At 45.2% G+C, this 23,370-nt stretch overlaps 1 protein-coding gene across 7 annotated transcripts in view; it reads right to left on the minus strand.

Annotated features, from left to right (window-relative positions):
• The window catches only part of ZNF236 (zinc finger protein 236), a 531,150-nt gene that overhangs the window by 250,061 nt on the left and 257,719 nt on the right, over nt 1-23,370 (minus strand). For all 7 annotated transcript variants that reach the window (XM_063923335.1, XM_063923337.1, XM_063923334.1 and 4 more), the window contains exons 19-20: nt 21,400-21,551; nt 16,270-16,488 (exon numbers count right to left, since the gene is read on the minus strand). In XM_063923335.1, coding sequence (XP_063779405.1) covers nt 16,270-16,488; nt 21,400-21,551 — 371 coding nt within the window. The remainder of the gene's footprint in view (nt 1-16,269; nt 16,489-21,399; nt 21,552-23,370) is intronic.

Genomic DNA, 23,370 nt, shown 5'->3' on the forward strand with positions numbered 1-23,370 from the left:
CGGTGACCATTTTCCCCTTCCTCTTCCTCTAGTAGCAAGGAAGGAAGACCTTCGTCCTTTTTTGTATTTATTGGGCCGAAAGGACTGCATCTGATAGTGGGATGCTTTCTTTTGTTGTGCAGGGACATAAGGTAGAAATTATGACTTACCTGCGGTAGCCGTAGATACTAGGTCAGCGAGGCCGTCACCAAAACAAGACACCACCTTTATACGGCAGAGACTCCATAGCCTTCTTAGAGTCAGCATCAGCATTCCATTGATGAATCCACAATGCCCTCCTAGCCGAGACTGCCATGGCATTGGCCCTTGATGCCAAAAGGCCAATATCCCTCGCAGCTTCCTTTAGGTAGGCTGCAGCGTCCCTGATATAACCCAGTGTCAAAAGAATGCTATCCCTATCCAGGGAATCCATATCAGATGACAAGTTATCTGCCCACTTTTCAATAGCGCTACTCACCCATGCCGAAGCAACGGCAGGTCTGAGCAGCATACCCGTAGTGACATAAATGGATTTCAATGTATTTTCCTGCTTACGATCCACAGGATCCTTCAGGGCTGCCGTGTCAGGAGACGGAAGCGCCACCTTTTTGGACAGATGCGATAGAGCTTTGTCCACAGTGGGGGTTGACTCCCACTTTTCCCTGTCCCCAGAGGGGAACGGATATGCCACCGGAATTCTCTTGGGAATCTGTAACTTTTTGTCAGGATTTTTCCAAGCCTTTTCAAAAAGATTGTTCAGTTCATGAGAGGGAGAAAACGTTACTTCAGGTTTCTTTCCTTTAAACATACAGACCCTTGTGTCAGGAACAGCAGGGTCTTCCGTGATATGTAATACGTCTTTTATCGCCACAATCATGTACTGAATGCTCTTAGCCAGTTTAGGATTCAATCTGGCATCACTATAGTCGACACTGGAGTCAGAGTCCGTGTCGGTATCTGTATCCGCTATCTGGGTAAATTAACGCTTCTGTGACCCCGAGGGGATCTGTACTTGTGACAATGCATCCTCCATGGATTTTCTCCATGCCTGGTTCTGAGACTCAGATTTATCTAATCTCTTATTCAATAGAGCCACATTTGCATTCAAAACATTTACCCAATCAGCAGTCGGCGGTGCCGACAGGGTCACTCCCACCGTCTTCTCTGTCCCCACTCCAGCCTCCTCCTGGGAAGAGCACTCAGCCTCAGACATGCCGACACATGCGTACCGACACCCACAACCACACTGGGGCTATAGGGGACAGACCCACAGCAAAGCCTGTTAGAGAAACACAGAGGGAGTTTTGCCAGCTCACAACCCAGCGCCTATCCCGGTTCTGAAACATTTAATATAATGCCTCAGACCGGTTAGCGCTTTTAATATTAATAAAATAGCACCAAATTACTGTGCCCCCCCCCCCCCCCCCCGTTTTACACCCTGTTACTTGTACAGCAGTGTAGGAGGCCAGGACCAGCGTCTCTGCAGCTCTGTGAAGAGAAAATGGCGCTGATTAGAGCTGTGAGGGCTAAGCCACGCCCCCTAATGGCGCGCTTCAGCCCCGCTATTTTCCACAAATTTATACTGGCGGGGGTCTGGTTTTAGTGCCCAGGCACTTTATACCGCTTCTGCCAGTCCATTAGTGTGGTTTTATGCTGCCCAGGGCGCCCCCCCCTGCGCCCTGCACCCTGTAGTGCCGCTGTGTGAGTGGGTGCATGGCGCGCAGCAGGTACCTCAAAGCCGTCACTGAAGTCTTCTGATCTTCTTCTACTCACCCGTCTTCTGACTTCTGGCTCTGCAAGGGGGGTGATGGCGTGGCTCCGGGAACGAGCATCTAGGCGTACCACCGATCAGACCCACTGGAGCTAATGGTGTCCAGTAGCCTAAGAAGCAGAGCCTTGAAACTCACAGAAGTAGGTCTGCTTCTCTCCCCTCAGTCCCACGAAGCAGGGAGCCTGTTGCCAGCAGGTCTCCCTGAAAATAAAAAACCTAACATAAAGTCTTTTTCAGAGAAACTCAGGAGAGCTCCTCAGTGTGCATCCAGTCTCACTGGGCACAGAATCTAACTAACTGGAGTCTGGAGGAGGGGCATAGAGGGAGGAGCCAGTTCACACCCATTCAAAGTCTTAAAGTGCCCATGTCTCCAGCAGATCCCGTCTATACCCCATGGTTCTTCAAGCATCCCCAGCATCCTCTAGGACGTATGAGAAACTAAGGCATCCAGCCCATCTCCAAACAAGGCCCCGCCTTTATACGGGAGAGCCTCTATATTCCTTTTGGAAGCTGCGTCTGCGTTCCATTGGCGAATCCACAACGCCCTACGTGCTGAAATTGCCATGGTAGCGGCTCTTGATCCCAAGAGACCAATGTCTTTCATGGCTTCAAGCATGTATGCAGCAGCGTCTTTGATATGACCTAACTTAAGGAGTATCTCGTCTCTATATATCGTGTCAATGTCAGATGACAAGTTTTCTGACCACTTTTCAATAGCACTACTCACCCATGCACAGGCAATGGTAGGCCTGAGTAGCGTCCAATTGGTCACATAAATAGATTTCAGCGTAGTCTCTAGCTTGCGGCTTGCCGGCTCCTTTAGTGAAGCCGTCCCAGGAGCAGGGAGAATCACCTTTTTTGTTAACAGTGACAGGGCACTGTCTAAAATGGGGGGTGATTCCCACCTTTTCCTGTCCTCTGCAGGAAAAGGGTAAGCTGACTGAATTCTCCTGTGGATGAAAAGGCAGAACTATTAAATATCACGTCTTCCACGGATTTTCTCCAATTTTCTGCATGAGACTCAGACTTATCCAATCTCTTACTAATATGATTCACACTATCACGTAATTCTTTCACCCATTCAGGCTCGTGGAGCGACGGCAGCGCCACCACATTACAACTCTGCGTCCCTAAAATGGCTCCCTCAGGGGAAGAGCTCCCTGCCTCAGACATGTCACACACGTGCACAATCACACCACGGACACTTCGGGGCTACTGGAGACAGACCCACAGTAAAATCTGTCAGAGGTACACAGAAAAGGAATTGCCAGTCCACAACTCAGCGCCTAAATAAAAAATCCCTGTGTCGCATCTTTTGTACACAGAGACTTTCAAGCACTTATAATGCCAATAATAGGTCTTAGCACCTAAAATATTACACTCCCCCCCCCCTTTTTTTTTGCACCCTGATACTTGTCAGATGTGGAGAGGAGGATCAGCGTGTCTTCCCCTGCTGCTGCTGGGCGAAAATGGCGCTGACAAGTGTGCTGGCTGTCTGAGGAAGAAGCTTTCCCCCCTGTAATGGCGCGTTTTCCCTCAGGCAATACAACTGATTTTTATACTGGTGGCGGTGTAGGACCTTGTAAAACATAGTATGCTACCTCATGCCAGTAAAAGTAGGGTTCATGCTGCCCAGGGCACCCCCCCCCCCCCCCCCGCCGTGCTCTGTGTTATGGACAGCATGCTCGCGCAGCATTTCCGCTCGCTGCACAGTACCTTAAGCCGTCACGATGACCGGAGGTCCCTCTCTGCAGATCTCCGGTAACACTACTCACCAGTCTTCTGACTTCTGGCTCTGTTAGGGAGGTGACGGCGTGCTGTGGGAGTGAGCTCATAGCCGCAGCTAGTGTTCAGTACCCTTCAGGAGCTAATGGTGTCCTGTCAGCAGAAGCAGAGCCATGAAACTATATAGGAAGTTGGTTCCTACTTCTTCCCCCTATGTCCCACGAAGCAGGGAGACTGTTGTCAGCAGTCTCCCTGTAAAATAAAAAACCTAAACAAAAGTCTTTTAGTAGAACTCAGTAGAGCTCCACTAGAGTGCGACCAGTCTGCCTGGGCACATTTTGTAAACTGAGGTCTGGAGGAGGGGCATAGAGGGAGGAGCCAGTTCACACTCTGAAAAAGTCTTAAAGTGCCCATGGCTCCTGCGGAGCCGTCTATACCCCATGGTACTAAAGTGGACCCCAGCATCCTCTAGGACGTATGAGAAATCATGTTTATGCACAAAATTTAAAAGAGCAATGGTTTTACTGGCCCTGTATTGCTAGAAAAATAATTGCCCTTTTACATTTCTGGCATAAACACGATCAGAATTACCGTGTTTTACAACCAGACGCTTTGAAAACAATCATTAAATCCCTCTACACATGTTACATCTCCCCCTCCTGCAGTGTAACATAGCTTTACCAATGTGCAAAGTTACTTGCTCTTGTTTACTTTGCTCCCAGCTCAGAATCAGCCCCACTGTGTAATAGAAGCCCTAGTTATTGTGACTAAGGGCATTTTGTCTATTTTTACTTTCTTGTAATCTGACCTATACTAGCTAATCTGACCTTTACGGACATAGGAGCTAAATTCAGGATGGATAGCAATAAGCGATCACACAGCAAAAATTACAAAAAGGATGCATTCGCCTGTCCGGCACATGCGCCTGCAGAAAATTCGAACGCCTCTGCCTGTCAATCAGCCAAAGGCATTCGTGGGGCGGCAATGCTTTGTTTCCTCGGCGGAGGCGGAGCATTTCAGCGTGCGGAGCTGGCAAAACGGGGGCGACGACCTAAAAATGAGGGGCGTGATCACGACGGTTGCGTGACGACACTGCATGACGAGCGCTGGCAGGAGGCAATCGTAATTTCTGCTATCAAACAGAAATTGCAATGCCATCGCAATTTCTGCTTGATCGATGGGGGTGGGGGGGAGAGAGGGAGGTGATCAGCATGCTTCTACACACATATAGCATATTACTCTGGATTAGGGTACCGGGGCTAGCTGTTGATTACCACTGAGTGCCGGGCGATTTAGGAATATATATATACATATATATATATATATATATATATATAGTGGCGTATTGGCGGCACTTGGCATCAAACAATCACAGTAAGACGGCAGGTATTATCAACGTTTCGAAGTAGTTTTACTTCGTCATCAGGATCCCGCTATTAGTTTGACCCGCAGAGGTACCTAGGAGGGCACTGGCCATGTACAATTTATTGGGAGTGCTGCTTGAAAATTTGCACTATATATATATTTGCAAACATAAGAATACCAGCCTAGTACAGTGTAATCCATAACAATTTTAAATCTTCTATAGTGCATGTATAATGCTAAATAAGCCATTTAAAATTCCAGAGCGTTAGCTTTCTCATATGTCCACAGCAAATGCCCTTTTTGGCCTTATTGTACTGTGACCTTCAATATATAAAGAGTATGATATTAAAAAGAACATTATGTTTTTCTGAAAACAAGGGTGACTACACCAAGCTTTGCTGATTTACCTAAAATGTCAGGATTCTAAAAATGTTCAATAAAATACATGGCGTAAAAGATATTTGCTTAATGACAAACTAATTTTTCTGCAAAAAAGGTTTTTGGTTCTTACCGTTAAATATTATCTTCGAGTCCATCTGGTGGACACTCTCAGCCATGGGTTAGTGAGAATTAAGAAGCTAGCACTTAATAGGTTAACTTATTTAGGTATATACTGTATGCTACTTCCCTCTAAGCCCTTCCTCAGTTTGAACTTAAGAAGCCCAAAGGATAGGTTGAAGAAATAAGGACAGGATCACATCCTACTCAAATGCGCAACCCTATAAGGAGGTATCACAGTGTTTTCCATATGGACTTGGACAAAGAGATTTACGGTAAGAACAAAAAATCTTATTTTCTCCTTCCTCCATTCAGTGGATACCAGTGGCGGAGTCTGTGAAGCCAGATGCAGTCCGTGAGATTGCATTGGCTTCAATGTGACTGGCAGCGATTTCCTATAGGCCATTGGGAGGTGTCTCTTCCCTCCGGGACTGCCAGACCGGGCTGCGATTAGCAGAGAGCTGGCTTCCTAGCAGAGAGCTGCCTTTCGGGCAGCCCTAGCCAGCTTCTAAGGGGTGCAGCCAATGCAGTCCGTAGAAGCCAAGGGTTTGCGCATGCGTAGTACCGTCACCGCTACTTCCCATGCACCAGTCCCAGTATCTGTGCACTACATTGTACAGATGCCGGGACCCAGCCGGTGGCAGGGACAAGGGACCAGGCGGCAAGGACAAGGGAGGAGGGAATCAGCAGCACGACCAACAGCAGCCCCCCTCCCCCACCACTGAGGTAGGAGCCGCAGCTGCTCTTGACTATGGAGATGTACAAAAGCTGCTTTTAGGGTATGCTATGTTCAGTCTTGAATGAACCCAATACTTTCCATCCAAAAGTCGACTGTTGCCATATGTGTGCAAGAGGCGGAGGCCCGTCTCTTCAGGCTGATGGTTTCTGTTCAGGCTGTTCAGGCTTGGAAGCTGGCTTTCTACTAGCGCATTGCTTCTTACCCCTGGCTGATCTATTGAACTGGGGTTGCTTAGCCTCCTCTTTAGCTTTCGCTTTGACTTGCCATTGAAATGGCCGAAACTTTGAACCCCTAGTCTTAGGGTTATAACTAGCCGGAAAATCTGACCTTTTTGGATTCAGCTTCCGATTCTAGAATATCAGACAATTGTTTTCCAAACAATATATTACCAATGAAAGGCAATGCTTCCAATTCTTTCTTGGATTCAGCATCTGCTTTCCAAGTGCGTAGCCAAACTGCTCTACGAGCGGCTACTATCAAGGCTGATGCTTTAGAAGCAATCGTACCCATATCAATTGCTACTTCTTCCAAATATTGGGCAGCTTGTCTTAAACGGCTTAAATTATACTCTTGCTCCCTATTAGGAGGAGAGAGGCCATACTCTAGTTCCTCTATCCACTCGCCCATTGCCTTTGCTATCCAGGCCGAAGCCATAGCAGGTCTTACCACTGCTCCTAAGAGAGAAAATATATTTTTCAAAAAGCTATCTACCCTTCTGTCTGTGACATCATTTAGTGAGGTAGATGACAGTGGTAAAGCAGATTTATGCACAAGTCGCAGTACAAGTGCATCTACTTTCGGAGGAACTTCTCTTTTCGAACAATCCGCAGCTGGAAATGGATAATAAGAATCCCACTTTTTCGGAATCTTATACTTTTTACTGGGCGTCGCCCAAGATTCTTCCATCATTTCCGTCAGATCATCTGACGCTGGGAATTCAGTTTTAACTGTCTTTGTTCCTTTAAACACAGGTGCTTTAGATTTTGACACTGTTTTGGCTGATTCCTCCAACGAGAGAGAACAGCCTTCATAGCATCAATAAGTTCAGCTACATCCTCTGAACTAAAACTCTGCGACTGATCATCATACGGAGTATTTGAATATACTGTATCATCATCTGTTGTATCATCTTGTGTAGTCTGCCACATAGACACATCTGTCTTAGTCTTACCTGTCCCTTGGTTACTTGTAGAGGCTACTGGAACCAAACCGTAGGAAGGGAGCTGCATGCATGGGTTAATAGTGTAACCTATCCCTTGGGGTGGTGCTGCCGGAGTTAACCTGTCCGCTATTGAAGACAAAGTCTGTGCGAGCATACTCCATGGTGGCTCTGCTGGTTTTTTTTTTTTACTTTGCTGAAAAGCAAAACAGTTCGCACATAACCCCTCATAAGTGACCAACTGGCCTATACCAATTAACCCTGTTTTACAAGATAAACATGTTAGGGATAAAATTCTCCTCGTCACTTTTGCCGCTCACAGACATGGTAATATTCTGTTTATGACTACACAATTTGTGACTGAAAATCACCTATATATAGATATATAGAAGTGAGATCAATCTGACCACAACCGTGCACCTGAATGGAGGTTCAGAACTGGACTGACAACATAAAAAAGTCAGCACACATACTAGCAGTCACATGTTAAAGCATTAAACATTGTCATATGAGAATACAACCACCATAACAACATACAAGTAAGTAGGAAAACTGTATTTCTGTTTTTAACTGTTTTTTTTTCAAACATAACATGCAAAAACAACAGTAATATACAGGTCTCAAATGCAATATGTACCAAAATTAACAATTCATACTAACAAGTAGAGAGAATTTTTAGTACTGTATAGCCCTTCATCCATAGAGCAGGATACAGGGAGACTCACCACACTTCCATATCCATCAAATACGCTCGCAAGACGCTGAGTGGATTCAGACGCTACTGGTGTACACTGCCGTTCTGATAACTGATAAGCGACACGGACGCTCACTAACGGACACGGACGCTCAGTGAATGCCACGTGTATGCAGATGCTAAGGCCTGCGACTTGGTCCGGCAATCTCTAGTGTACACAACCGCGGCGTCTAAGCTGCGACCGAGTACCCTCGTGGTAGCGTGTGAGACGGCAGTGAGGTCATTCAGTTCATGGACGGGAGACGTGCGGAAACTGGTCATGAACTTGGGGGAGGGGCGGCCAGGAGAGCGTCTAAATCCCCCTGTTGACTTAAACTCTAAGGATCGCGGCCTCTATCTAGTCCTGGCGCCTATGATCCCTAAAGCATAGCGATGTCCCACCTGAGAGTGTTCGGCGCATCAACACACTGTTTGTAGTCTCCACCAAATACAGTGTAGCTGTGTCCGGACCCCCTAGTAAGAGGAAATCCATAGACTTACCTTCTCCCCATGCTCCGGCCACAGCCTGGTTACGTCTGCTGTACCTGCTAGAACATCCGACACAGACGCCCGTCGAGACAGCACTGTACCGCGAAGGTAAGCGTCGTTGCGACCGGGTGGGGAGTTGTTGGAGTGACTCTTTCTAGTATGCGTTTAAGACACTATTAAGAAAAGTCACTCAAAAAAATAAGATTTTACTCACCGGTAAATCTATTTCTCGTAGTCCGTAGTGGATGCTGGGTACTCCGTAAGGACCATGGGGAATAGACTGGCTCCGCGGGAGACTGGGCACTCTTTAAAGAAAGATTAGGTACTACATCTGGTGTGCACTGGCTCCTCCCTCTATGCCCCTCCTCCAGACCTCAGTTAGGGAAACTGTGCCCGGAAGAGCTGACATTACTAGGAAAGGATTTGGAATCCAGGGTAAGACTCATACCAGCCACACCAATCACACCGTACAACTTGTGATAATTATACCCAGTTAACAGTATGAACAACAGCTGAGCCTCATTAAACAGATGGCTCAGAACAATAACCCTATAGTTAAGCAATAACTATATACAAGTATTGCAGAAGTCCGCACTTGGGACGGGCTCCCAGCATCCACTATGGACTATGAGAAATAGATTTACCGGTGAGTAAAATCTTATTTTCTCTGACGTCCTAGTGGATGCTGGGTACTCCGTAAGGACCATGGGGATTATACCAAAGCTCCCAAACGGGCGGGAGAGTGCGGATGACTCTGCAGCACTGAATGAGCAAACTCAAGGTCCTCCTCAGCCAGGGTATCAAACTTGTAGAATTTTGCAAACGTGTTTGAACCCGACCAGGTAGCAGCTCGGCAAAGCTGTAAAGCCGAGACCCCTCGGGCAGCAGCCCAAGAAGAGCCCACCTTCCTTGTGGAATGGGCTTTTACCGATTTAGGATGCGGCAAGCCAGCCGCAGAATGGGGGTAATTCCAAGTCGATCGCAGCAGGACATTTTTTAGCAGTTGGGCAAAACCATGTGCACTGCAGGGGAGGCAGATATAACATGTGCAGAGAGAGTTAGATTTGGGTGTGGTGAGTTCAATCTGCAATCTAAATTGCAGTATAAAAATAAAGCAGCCAGTATTTACCCTGCACAGAAACAAAATAACCTACCCAAATCTAACTCTCTCTGCAAATGTTATATCTGCCACACCTGCAGTGCACATGGTTTTGCCCAACTGCTAAAAAATGTCCTGCTGCGATCAACTTGGAATTACCCCCAATGTGCAAGTTGAATCGTGTTACAGATCCAGCAAGCAATAGTCTGCTTAGAAGCAGGAGCACCCAGCTTGTTGGGTGCATGCAGGATAAACAGCGAGTCAGTTTTTCTGACTCTAGCCGTCCTGGAAACATAGATTTTCAGGGCCCGGACTACGTCCAGCAACTTGGAAGCCTCCAAGTCCCGAGTAGCCGCAGGTACCACAATAGGTTGGTTCAAATGAAACGCTGATACCACCTTAGGGAGAAATTGGGGACGAGTCCTCAATTCTGCCCTGTCCATATGGAAAATCAGATAGGGGCTTTTACATGACAAAGCCGCCAATTCTGACACACGCCTAGCCGAAGCCAAGGCCAAAAGCATGACCACTTTCCACGTGAGATATTTCAACTCCACGGTCTGAAGTGGCTCAAACCAATGTGATTTTAGGAAATCCAACACAACGTTGAGATCCCAAGGTGCCACTGGAGGCACAAAAGGGGGCTGAATATGCAGCACTCCCTTAACAAACGTCTGAACTTCAGGCAGTGAAGCCAGTTCTTTTTGAAAGAAAATAGACAGGGCCGAAATCTGGACTTTTATGGATCCCAATTTTAGGCCCATAGTCACTCCTGACTGTAGGAAGTGCAGAAATCTACCCAGCTGAAATTCCTCTGTTGGGGCCTTCATAGCCTCACACCAAGCAACATATTTTCGCCATATGCGGTGATAATGTTTTGCTGTCACATCCTTCCTAGCTTTTATCAGCGTAGGAATGACTTCCACCGGAATGCCCTTTTCCATCAGGATCCGGCGTTCAACCGCCATGCCGTCAAACGCAGCCGCGGTAAGTCTTGGAACAGACAGGGCCCCTGCTGTAGCAGGTCCTGTCGGAGCGGCAGAGGCCAAGGGTCCTCTGCGATCATTTCTTGTAGTTCCGGATACCAAGTTCTTCTTGGCCAATCCGGAACGATGAGTATAGTTCTTACTCCTCTCTTTCTTATTATCCCCAGTACCTTTGGTATGAGAGGAAGAGGAGGGAACACATAAACCGACTGGTACACCCACGGTGTCACTAGAGCGTCCACAGCTATCGCCTGAGGGTCCCTGGACCTGGCGCAATATCTTTTTAGCTTTTTGTTGAGGCGGGACGCCATCATGTCCACCTGTGGCCTTTCCCAACGATTTACAATCAGCTGGAAGACTTCTGGATGAAGTCCCCACTCTCCCGGGTGGAGGTCGTGCCTGCTGAGGAAGTCTGCTTCCCAGTTGTCCACTCCCGGAATGAACACTGCTGACAGTGCTATCACGTGATTCTCCGCCCATCGGAGAATCCTCTTGGCTTCTGCCATTGCCATCCTGCTTCTTGTGCCGCCCTGTCGGTTTACATGGGCGACCGCCGTGATGTTGTCTGACTGAATCAGCACCGGCTGGTTTTGAAGCAGGGGTTTTGCTTGACGTAGGGCATTGTAAATGGCCCTTAGTTCCAGAATATTTATGTGTAGGGAAGTCTCCTGACTCGACCATTGTCCTTGGAAGTTTCTTCCCTGAGTGACTGCCCCCCAACCTCGGAGGCTTTCATCCGTGGTCACCAGGACCCAGTCCTGTATGCCGAATCTGCGGCCCTCGAGAAGATGAGCACTCTGCAGCCACCACAGCAGAGACACCCTGGCCCTCGGGGACAGGGTGATCAGTCGATGCATCTGAAAATGCGATCCGGACCACTTGTCTAACAGATCCCACTGAAAGATCCTTGCATGGAACCTGCCGAAGGGAATTGCTTCGTAAGAAGCTACCATCTTTCCCAGGACTCGCGTGCAGTGATGCACCGACACCTGTTTTGGTTTCAGGAGGTCTCTGACCAGAGATGACAACTCCTTGGCCTTCTCCTCCGGGAGAAACACCTTCTTCTGTTCTGTGTCCAGAATCATACCCAAGAACAGCAGACGCGTCGTAGGAACCAGCTACGACTTTGGGATATTCAGAATCCAGCCGTGCTGTTGCAGCACTTCCTGAGATAGTGCTACTCCGACTAACAACTGCTCCTTGGACCTCGCCTTTATAAGGAGATCGTCCAAGTATGGGATAATTATAACTCCCTTCTTTCGAAGGAGTATCATCATTTCGGCCATTACCTTGGTAAATACCCTCGGTGCCGTGGACAGACCAAACGGCAACGTCTGGAATTGGTAATGGCAGTCCTGTACCACAAATCGGGAGGTACTCCTGGTGAGGTGGGTAAATGGGGACATGTACGTAAGCATCCTTGATGTCCAGTGACACCATATAATCCCCCTCTTCCAGGCTTGCAATAACCGCCCTGAGCGATTCCATTTTGAACTTGAACTTCCTTATATAAGTGTTCAAGGATTTCAGATTTAGAATGGGTCTCACCGAACCGTCTGGTTTCGGTACCACAAACATTGTGGAATAGTAACCCCGTCCCTGTTGAAGGAGGGGAACTTTGATTATCACCTGCTGGAGGTACAGCTTGTGAATTGCCGCCAGTACTACCTCCCTGTCCTTGGGAGTAGCTGGCAAGGCTGATTTGAGGTAACGGCGAGGGGGAGTCGTCTCGAACTCCAGCTTGTATCCCTGAGATACCACTTGTAGAACCCAGAGATCCACCTGTGAGCGAACCCACTGGTCGCTGAAGTTCCGGAGACGGGCCCCCACCGCACCTGGCTCCACCTGTGGAGCCCCAGCGTCATGTGGTGGATTTAGTGGAAGCAGGGGAGGATTTTTGTTCCTGGGAACTGGCTGTCTGGTGCAGCTTTTTCCCTCTACCCCTGCCTCTGGGCAGAAAGGACGCGCCTCTAACCCGCTTGCCTTTCTGAGGCCGAAAGGACTGTACTTGATAATACGGTGCTTTCTTAGGCTGTGAGGGAACCTGAGGTAAAAAGGTCGACTTCCCAGCTGCTGCTGTGGATACGAGGTCCGAGAGACCATCCCCAAACAATTCCTCACCCTTATAAGGCAAAACCTCCATGTGCCTTTTAGAATCAGCATCACCTGTCCACTGCCGAGTCCATAATACTCTCCTGGCAGAAATGGACATTGCATTAATTCTAGATGCCAGACGGCAAATGTCCCTCTGTGCATCCCTCATATATAAGACTACGTCTTTAATATGCTCTATGGTTAGCAAGATAGTGTCCCTGTCAAGGGAATCAATGTTATCAGACAGGGAATCAGACCACGCTGCTGCAGCACTACACATCCATGCTGAAGCAATAGCAGGTCTCAGTATAGTACCTGAGTGTGTATACACAGACTTCAGGATAGCCTCCTGCTTTCTATCTGCAGGCTCCTTTAAGGCGGCCGTATCCTGAGACGGCAGTGCCACCTTTTTTGATAAGCGTGTGAGCGCCTTGTCCACCCTAGGGGATGTCTCCCAGCGTAACCTATCCGTTGGCGGGAAAGGGTACGCCATTAGTAACCGTTTAGAAATCACTAATTTCTTATCAGGGGAACACCACGCCTCTTCACACAATTCATTTAACTCATCAGATGGGGGAAAAGTTACTGGCTGCTTTTTCTCCCCAAACATAATACCCTTTTTTGTGGTAACCGGGTTAATGTCAGAAATGTGCAACACATTTTTCATTGCCGTAATCATACATCGGATGGCCCTTGTGGATTGTACATTTGTCTCATCCTCGTCGACACTGGAGTCAGACTCCCTGTCGACATCTGTGTCTGCCATCTGAGGTAGCGGGCGTTTTTGAGCCCTTGATGGCCTCTGAGATGCCTGGGCAGACGCGGGCTGAGATGCCGGCTGTCCCAAAGCTGCGTCATCGAACCTTTTATGCAAGGAGTTGACACTGTCGGTTAATACCTTCCACATATCCATCCACTCTGGTGTCGGCCCCGCAGGGAGCGACATCACACTTATCGGCACCTGCTCCGCCTCCACGTAAGCGTCCTCATCAAACATGTCGACACAGCCGTACCGACACACCGCACACACACACAGGGGATGCTCTGACTGAGGACAGGACCCCACAAAGTCCTTTGGGGAGACAGAGAGAGAGTATGCCAGCACACACCAGAGCGCTATATAACAGAGGGATTTACACTATACACAAAGTGAATTTTCCCCCAATAGCTGCTTATATCACAATTTGCGCCTAAATTTATGTGCCCCCCTCTCTTTTTTACCCTTTTTGTAGTGTATACTGCAGGGGAGAGCCTGGGGAGCGTCCTTCCAGCGGAGCTGTGAAGAGAAAATGGCGCTGGCTGTGCTGAGGAAGATAGCCCCGCCCCTTCAGCGGCGGGCTTCTCCCGCTTTTTTAATAATAATTATGGCGGGGGATTAGGCACATATACAGTTTACAACTGTATTATGTGCATTTTGCCACTTAAGGAATACTAATTGCAGCCCAGGGCGCCCCCCCCAGCGCCCTGCACCCACCAGTGACCGGAGCGTGTGGTGTGCTGTGGGAGCAATGGCGCACAGCTGCAGTGCTGTGCGCTACCTTATTGAAGACCGGAGTCTTCAGCCGCCGATTTTCTCCGGAATCTTCCATCTTCTGGCTCTGCAAGGGGGACGGCGGCGCGGCTCCGGGAACGGACGAGCGAGGTCGGGCCCTGTGTTCGATCCCTCTGGAGCTAATGGTGTCCAGTAGCCTTAGAAGCACAAGCTAGCTGCAAGCAGGTAGGTTTGCTTCTCTCCCCTAAGTCCCGCGTAGCAGTGAGTCTGTTGCCAGCAGATCTCACTGAAAATAAAAAACCTAACAAATACTTTCTTTATAGTGAACTCAGGAGAGCCCACTAAGTGCATCCAGCTCTGGCCGGGCACAGATTCTAACTGAGGTCTGGAGGAGGGGCATAGAGGGAGGAGCCAGTGCACACCAGATGTAGTACCTAATCTTTCTTTAAAGAGTGCCCAGTCTCCTGCGGAGCCCGTCTATTCCCCATGGTCCTTACGGAGTACCCAGCATCCACTAGGACGTCAGAGAAACATAGTAAGACTATAAAAATAAAATAATAAAAAGCTACAGGCTGCTATAACAGCAGCCCTGTTGACCATGGCCGGCTCCTTGCCGCACCAAACAAAAAACTGATTTGACTGAGTCAGTGGGCGGGATTATATGGTGAAGCCCCGATGCTTCCTGGGAGGCCATAAAGTTCGTGACCGTTTGGTGCCATTTCCGCTGTTGCTCCGGCATATCCCAATGTTATCCTGTGGATAACCTGTGGACCCAGCCAGAGAATTAGAAGATTCCTCTTGCATAAGAGAAGCTATGGAAAGAGCCAAGAATCTAGCCCAAGTCATGTGGAGCCCCTTAGAGGAGTAGGACGAGAGTAGCTTTACAGCGGTCATCAGTAGATTATCTTTTCAGGTACTAGACTGTACCATGTGCAGCAACTCCTCTGGGATGCTTGCTAGTCAGCCCTACCACAATGTGGTACCGTTTGGGTTAAGTTTAGGCCCTGGCTGCATCTGCTCCTACTCTGGCCCTTCAGTAGGATGAGCGAGGAACCCGTTGCAATAGACCCAGGGTCAGATTTAGGGGGGAGGGCGACACTAGGCACAACATTAATAGCCCCCCCCCCATCCCTTTGCCTAATTTTATTATTATCATTGATTGGTTATAAGCCCTCATTTGTGATAACCAATTTAATAGATTAATGCACAAAAGCCACTAACTATGATTATTATTATTATTATTTTTTATTATTATTATGTATACATATTTACTAAGTAGGACAGCTTACATGGGGCAGTATATGCATGTCCTACCCATTTACACTCCATTAAAGATGGCATACAGATGTGTTCTTTTACATCTTTGTGTCCTCTTACATCTCCATGCACTAGAATTCGCGTTACACATAATACGCGAGTGCCGTGTGACTCAGTAGCACTGAGCGTCTTTTTTGCGTTTTTAGACACAAAGTAATGTAATAGGACGCACAAGAAGCTTCTGCTGATTAAAATGGTATGCAGCATGCCTACCGTATATTGTATGTGTGACTGCAACTGTATTTGCATACAAAATGCTATGCTACAGTGTTTTCGTGGAAAACAATGTAACGTGGCATTTTGGATGCAGAGAGCCGCAATTACACACAGAATATAGGCATGCGGCATATAATTGAAATCAGCAGAAGCTGCCTGTGTGTCCTATTACATTGCTTTGTGTCTAACGTGCATTTTTTCGCGGAAAAAACCCACAAAAAAAAACCCACTCAGTGCTACAGAGTCCTGCCACAGCATGGTGCGACTTCAAGGGCTGTTTGGCATGACTGCAGCAAGGATGTAAGAGGATACATCTGTATGGTACATTACCGTGGAAATATTTAGCAGATACTGGTACATTTTGGGATGACAGTACCAACACAAGCACCCAAGTGCCGCCCCCAAACAAGTGCCGTCCCTAGGCACGTGTCTCATACTTTTCATAATATAAGAATCTCCTGATATGTAATGATCAAAGATTTAAAATGTATTTATTCATATATTATACAGTAAGTACACTGATTTCTTCTACAATGAAGTTAACCCTAGAAAGACAGAGTATATTTCTCCATGCATATTCATTTCATGATATCTGAATTTCTCATACCTTCTTCTCTTGTGGTCCCATCAGTATCTGATACAAGGGATTGGGGGATATCCTGGTGCTTCTTCATGTGCTTCTTACAGTGTACTGTTGTCCTGAAGGTCTCATCACAGAAAGGACACTTATAGGGTTTCATACTTATGTGAGTGGACATGTGCCTGGTCAGACTACCATTTGTAGTAAAGGCAGCATTACAGATGGTGCAGCTGTACGCTTTAACCCCTGGAATGGATACAAAAAGGTACACAAGTTAATATGCTTGTCATTTTACTGAATGTAATCTAGTTTACTTTCCAGCACTGACTGCATTAATTTTTTTTGGTGCATCACATATACCTAATAAACTGTTCATTGCTAAATTCAATCAAATCAATATACCATTCAATGGTCAAGAGCATTGATTTCTACAATGTGATTTACTAAAGTAGCCTCCAACACTTATTTGACTGTATTAGGAAATAAACAAAACCATAAAGTTTAGAATGATTAATATATGGGATCATTTGTTTTGTTTTAAATGCACATTTCAGAATTCTATCACAAAGTAACTTCTTAATAGGAGACTTCTTTAACATTGGCAAGTCTACATGAATGAGTATTTTTAAAGGGGCTGTTCACCATTTTGACTTTAGCGTATTTACTAAATGCTTTGTTTTATCATTCCTGGGATCAAGAGTGTTATTGCTGGCTCTCTCTAAAACCAGATGGTTATACAAGCTGGGACACAGTGCTATAATGCAAAAGTAAATGAAATACAATAAAAGTGTGCGCTCATAAGCAAAGAAAATACTGTGACCAAATTATTAATAGAATAAATCCATTATTCAGTAAAATATGTTTTATTTGTAAATCAAAATAATAATGAATCTGTTCAGAAGAAAATTAATAATTAACTGGCTGCCAGTAATGTAATGACATAGTAATAAAAATAAAATACATAAAAATGACAGGTAGCACATAAAAATGTACCATGTCCAATCTCAAGTAATATATAATCATCCCCAGATTTGTTACAATGACTCCAAAGATGTCACATAAGGAAATAATACACAAAAAATATAATTTCCAGTCTATTCAAATATTTTTTTCTTCAAAAAAATTAGCAATAATTCTAACTATAAAAACAGCCATAGTAGTATACTGGCATGTAAAATGTGATGAAAAATAGTTCATATCACATATAAAAGGCTTATGTACGGGTACATCTCATACCTGTCTACTCTCCTGTAATGTATGTGAGACGCACAAGTTTTGAAGAGTTTTCCCATACTCCTAGTAAAGTAGAATATCCTCCCGATTTCCACCATATTTATAAGTGGAGTGGGAGGTCCAGGGACTTGATGAAGTGACTCCTATCATATCGGGTAATCATTGCCCGCTCCCTGCATATCATATTATGGGGTATACCGCAACCATATGATCCAACGTAGCATTTAAAAGTAGGTAAGTAGGGTACATATAATCTCTATAACTATTATCAGATTTCTGATTATAATAAATTCCTATGAGTGATTCGCTGTCATGACTATACTAGTGGTACAGTAAATCTGAAAAGAGTTTTGCAGTCCTATATTCATCATTTTGATTCATTTAATTGATTGAGGACTGCGTTTGAGAACCTCTGCCTTTTTTAGGTTTTAGGTATATCCATGACTCAGCACAGATGGTTAAATCAAATTGACTGAGGTGCTACTTAAGTCACCTGTGGCCTAGCATAGATAAACTTAAAACCTGGATCGTTAAAGTACTGTATACATTACGTCTTGTGGCACTACAATAAGTATTATAAATAAAATATATACACAAATTCCACTGAGATGTAGTTGGTATGTGGACACTTCAAATATGTGTATTTCTTTACATAGAAACATAGGGTGATATATTAAATTGTTTGAAAAGTCAGTTGGGTGTCTGTTTTTTCCTATCTAACAGACAGGAAAAAAAAGACACCCAACTGACTTTTCAAACAATTGAATTCCCCCTATATAATTTGATGGCAGATAAGAACCACTTGGAACATCTAGTCCACCCCTTTTTTACCTTTCAGTAATCTCAACCATATTTGATCCTTATTTGACCAAACATCATTAGATTTAAACTGATAGAGAAACGTTTAAACTAATGGTCCCTACACATTAGGCGACTCAGCGGCAGGGGGGAGGTGACGGGGGGAGTGAAATTTCTTCACTCCCCCCCGTCACCCGGCTCCATAGCAGTGCAAGCTAATATGGACGAGATTGCGGGGCCTCGCATCGTTCATCGTTGGTGCCTACACACTGAACGATATGAACAAGTTCTCGTTCATTAATGAACGAGAACGTTCATATCGTTCAGTTATATTGCTTAAAGTGTACGGCCTATAATACTATGAAGTAAATAAACAAATTAAGTGAAGTTCATCGCAGGGCAGATTTGTAGACATTTAATGTTTTTCTTTCTGGTGCCAATATATACAGATTGTCACCACTTGAAACTTGTGAGCAAGCAACATAATACATATACCTGCCACTTTCAGAGTTTGGCCCTGTGATTTGTTGATGGACATGGCAGATGCTAGCTTTAGGGGGGAATTGGAGATGCTTAACCACTTAACTGGCAATTTTTCCCTTGAAAACCATTCCTAACATTGTTAATATATATATATATATATATATATATATATTTTTTTTTTTTTTTTTTTGTAAATTTAGTTAAAAAAGTATTTTTTTCAAGATTTAAATATTATATTATGCAAATCTGCAAAAAAGATCTCCTCATCATCAACTGGGGAAGGGGGGTGGGGGGTGGGGGTGTTAGTGGGACTGTTAAGTGGTTAATGCCAGTTAAATTGAAATGGTAGATCCGTAGGTATTATGGGAATCCTAGTTATGAGAACATTTTCTCCCTTTGCTGATCCTGTCGAAATGGTAGCTCCATTTTATTTTGTCCAAGACTCGTAATACGTAATCTTGTAATCACAGTTTGAGTGCATCAATGTCGCTGTCGCTTCATCATATCCCATTTGTTATCCCGTGGATAACCTGTGGACCCTTCCGGAGAAATTATGTTTCCTTACCGTGAAGGCATTTTAAAATTTTATCATTAACCAAGGTGACCGTATCAATTTTCATTGGTTAAATTGTTCTGAATATCAGGGAAACCGCTAGTTATGAGTTTGTCAAGATGTGGAAATATTGCATTATGCATTATGTCATAATAGAGGTGAATGTCGGCTACGCGCAGTACACAGTTGTCGCATTTGTAGATAGGCACATAATAGTCTGCTCCTGGCTCTCAGATGCTCAAAGCTTCATCTGTCGCTAAGCGTGTGTGCGTGTGTGTGTGTGTGCGTGTGTGGTGTTCTAGTGCTTGGCTAATATGTGATTCCCTGCATAGGTCATCAGTGCTGGAAGATGGTATTAACACCTGAGAGAGGTGTTATATCATTTCTAACTTGAGGCTGGGCCCAGCTGGATTCTGATTGGGAAGGCCAGCAATCAGTGACTTGCTGAGTGTTTGGAAGCAGGCCAGTTATGTCCATGGCTGCTACTGACAATTATATGTTTACTGTAGCAGGCTCCTACACATTCTGACCAAAGTGGCTGACATAGTAAAAGCTACAGATGTGTCGCGCTACAGTTTTGCTGCATATAGCAGCGTTCTGTAGATGGACAGTGATGTGTACACAGCGCGGCATGCTGTCTTGTACACATTGCTAGCTGGTTCCTATAGACTTCAGTGGGCAGCAAGCACATGCACCCTTCAGCTACCATGGAAGTCTATGCATAGCGGGAGCGTACGTACTCTATGCCAGGATCAGTGTGCTGCAATGCGACTTAAAGAGCACACATCTGTACAAAAATGTTACTACATTCTGCTACTCCATTCCAAAATTCTGTGGTAACAAGTTCAGACTTACTTACTGCTGGGCAGTACATTGCCTTAAACCTGTGTATTTATATTATTTTCTTTTCTTGAGCTTTGTATATCTCTGATACTTTTACTTGACCTTATTATCTCTCTAATACAAACTATCAATTTAATTGTGCTTAAAAAATTTTTTTTATGGAATTAGTCATTGGAATGTAACATATTTTGAATGTAAATGTCTTTAATTATATGTGTAGAATGAAAGGTGCATTATATTTCAAGTGAGCTAATCTGGGTTGCGCGTGAATGCCCGTGCAAGAGGCAGCACTACAGATCTTCCTATTATGTGCTCTGCATGGCAGGTACCTCGCCTCGCATGTGTGTTTGGTATGCCAGAACCTAAAAATGTGAATTTGAGGCGGAGTTATGGGACATGGCCTATGTTCTAATCCAGCCTCTAAACTATTCTTACACCAATACTCAAGTCAATCAATTGAAAGACTTGGCCGTGACTGAGCTACAAACATACATCATTTAATTTTTACATATTAGTAGGGATATACAGTAATGGGGCATACACATTGTGCGATTCTGCCTATATGTCAGATTTGGACTATGCGATTTCCCTTGATAACCCCATAACCAAAATCTACGATAACGACTATACACATGGTGCGTTTTCGCCCAGCGGGCGATCAGGTCCAAACTGCGCATGCACCGCAATGTGCAGGCGCATTGCGCGGGTACAAAGCAGATCACCGCTCAGCAATGGGTTTGTGCGACGGATCCGTTCGCACGGGCTATCGCAAGGAGATTGACAGGAAGAAGGCGTTTGTGGGTGTCAACTGACTGTTTTCAGAGAGTGTCTGGAAAAACGCAGGCGTGTCCATGCGTTTGCAGGGAGGGTTCCTGACGTCAATTCGCAGCGGCTGAGTAAGTCCTGGGCTGCGCAGAGACTGCACAAGATCTGTTTGTACAGCTCTGCTAAACATGCGTTCACACACTTGCAAAGCTAAAATACACTCCCCTGTAGGCGGCGACCATCTGTTCGCAGCAGTGCAAAAATCGATTGCTATCGATCAGGTCTGAATTAGGCCCAATGTACTAGATTGTACACGTTATAGTCAATATTGACCTGCCTGCACAGCCTATTTTTACTTGCGATGCCGACCCCGGGGGAGCGTGCATTGGCATCGTCAGCTGTATACACACGGTGCGATATGCACTATGTTTAAAATCACAACATGTGTATGCCCCATAACTCTCCAAGTACCATGTTTTTACCTGTATGAGTTTTTTCATGTGACTTAAGTACCCCAGATGAGACAAAACCACGGCCACACATCGAGCACTTATATGGCTTTTCACCAGTGTGTGATCGAACATGCTGCTTCAAGTGACTGGACTTCTTAAAACCTTTATTGCAGTACTCACATCTAGGATAGAAATAGAGCAAGTACAGTATGGTAAATACTTTGTTCTGCTGAAGTAATATAAAGGTTAAATGAGCTTAGTAATAAAAGTGTTATTTGTTCATTCATCCAACGCTTGTAAGGTATTTTTTTTCGTTATTACACTGTACAGTGTGAGATAACTTCACATTATTGTGGAACAGAGATAATATAAATTATACATATTTTGGGCCATCTAGAGTTCTAAACAAAGGCCCAGTTTTAAGTGTAAAATGCGCTTTTCAAACTGCACACAAATAATATGTATTCCTGTATCCATATTTTAATTCTTGTTTGCCTAGAGGTGGAGACTTGTCAGGAGACGTGTGTTGCATATGCTCTACCACTGAAGTAAAGATCCAGGCTGATCACCAGAAGTACAGTGCACCAGTTTATGACTGGTTGGGCTAGTGACACTTTACATTTTATTAACAAACTATCTGAGTGAAGGTGCTCTGTATTAGTTGTAACAGGCCACCCAGGGGTGTATTAAGAGCTGGATAAGGAGGAGGGTGAGGGGAGGCATGTGCAGCAGCACATAGTGGAATTTTTATCTATGAGCAGCAGCAGCAGCCCCCCCAATCCCTAACCCCCCCCCCCCCCATTTCCCAGTACCTATTGAGATGTGCATCCTGAGCGGCTCTTATGCTTCTTCCGTGGTGCCATCTTTCTGATGAAACATTTGGAAAGATGGCGCATGCATACAAGAAAGTGCCAGAGTCTTGCAGTGCCATCTTTCAGAATACATCACTAACAAGATTGCACCGTGGGAGAGGCATAGGGAGTCGGCGCACCATACAGGAGGCCACAGTGGCTGGTCCTGGGTACAGGTCCCCCTTGAACCCATGGACCTGTATGCAACCTGTCATTTACCGCACTATAACACAAGGAGCAGTATCTGTTGTTGGTAGGGTTTACCTTATTTATCCTTATGGAATACAAAGCTGGGGAAAGAAAATAATTTTCTCCATGGAGTTAGGTCAGTGTTCCATGAGACTCTAATGCTTAAGAGCGAAATAAATGTATTGGCAATCCTATATTTGAAAGTACTAATTAAAATGTTCAAAATCAAAAAAGTGTGAAAATAATATTTGCAACAATTGCATTTTGCTTTGTTTCCAAGGATTTCTCAAAAATTCATATGATTATATCATACAGTATCTAGGAGCATTTATTGGTTTAATCCACCTTTCCAGTGATTCTAGGTCTGAGGTGAATCTAAGTATGATCCCTTTCTAAGTATGCCAACAGACCTTATACTGTATCTCAATCATAAGAAATAAGGACAGAGTACAATTGCTACAGTTGATATAACTCAACACTAAAGATTCTGCCACAATTCACTGGTGTAATGATGCTTCACGATAGAATATGTTTGCTACCATCCCTTATGACTCAATGCGGAAGTTTTATGCCTTGCAGCACCCTTGCTGCCAGCCAGTTAGCATAGACCACTACAGAGACAGTTTTTAGGTGTTCATTTTTGAGAACATGTGTCATGGATAACTGGCTAACATGTGGTAATTTGAAGAGGAAAGAAAGACAAAGAAACTGAGGACGTTCCACAAAAAAAAGCTGCTCCTATCACAAACTTGTAGCCCAGCTTTGGAGGGGAATGTGATTTAGGCAAATATGGGAAGGACTGTAATTAGGGGTGTGCGAGCAGTGCTGTGGCTCGGGGAAATGTGTGTACTCCCTGCAGCCTGTACAGACGCCTGGCGTATCCTGATGATAGTTTCTTTATGTGGATACATTTACATGTTTAATTTGACTTGCATATACTGTAAGATATCTGAAAAGTAAA

The sequence above is a fragment of the Pseudophryne corroboree genome, chromosome 5 (assembly GCF_028390025.1).
Source record: "Pseudophryne corroboree isolate aPseCor3 chromosome 5, aPseCor3.hap2, whole genome shotgun sequence".
In the NCBI taxonomy this organism is placed as follows: Eukaryota; Metazoa; Chordata; class Amphibia; order Anura; family Myobatrachidae; genus Pseudophryne; species Pseudophryne corroboree.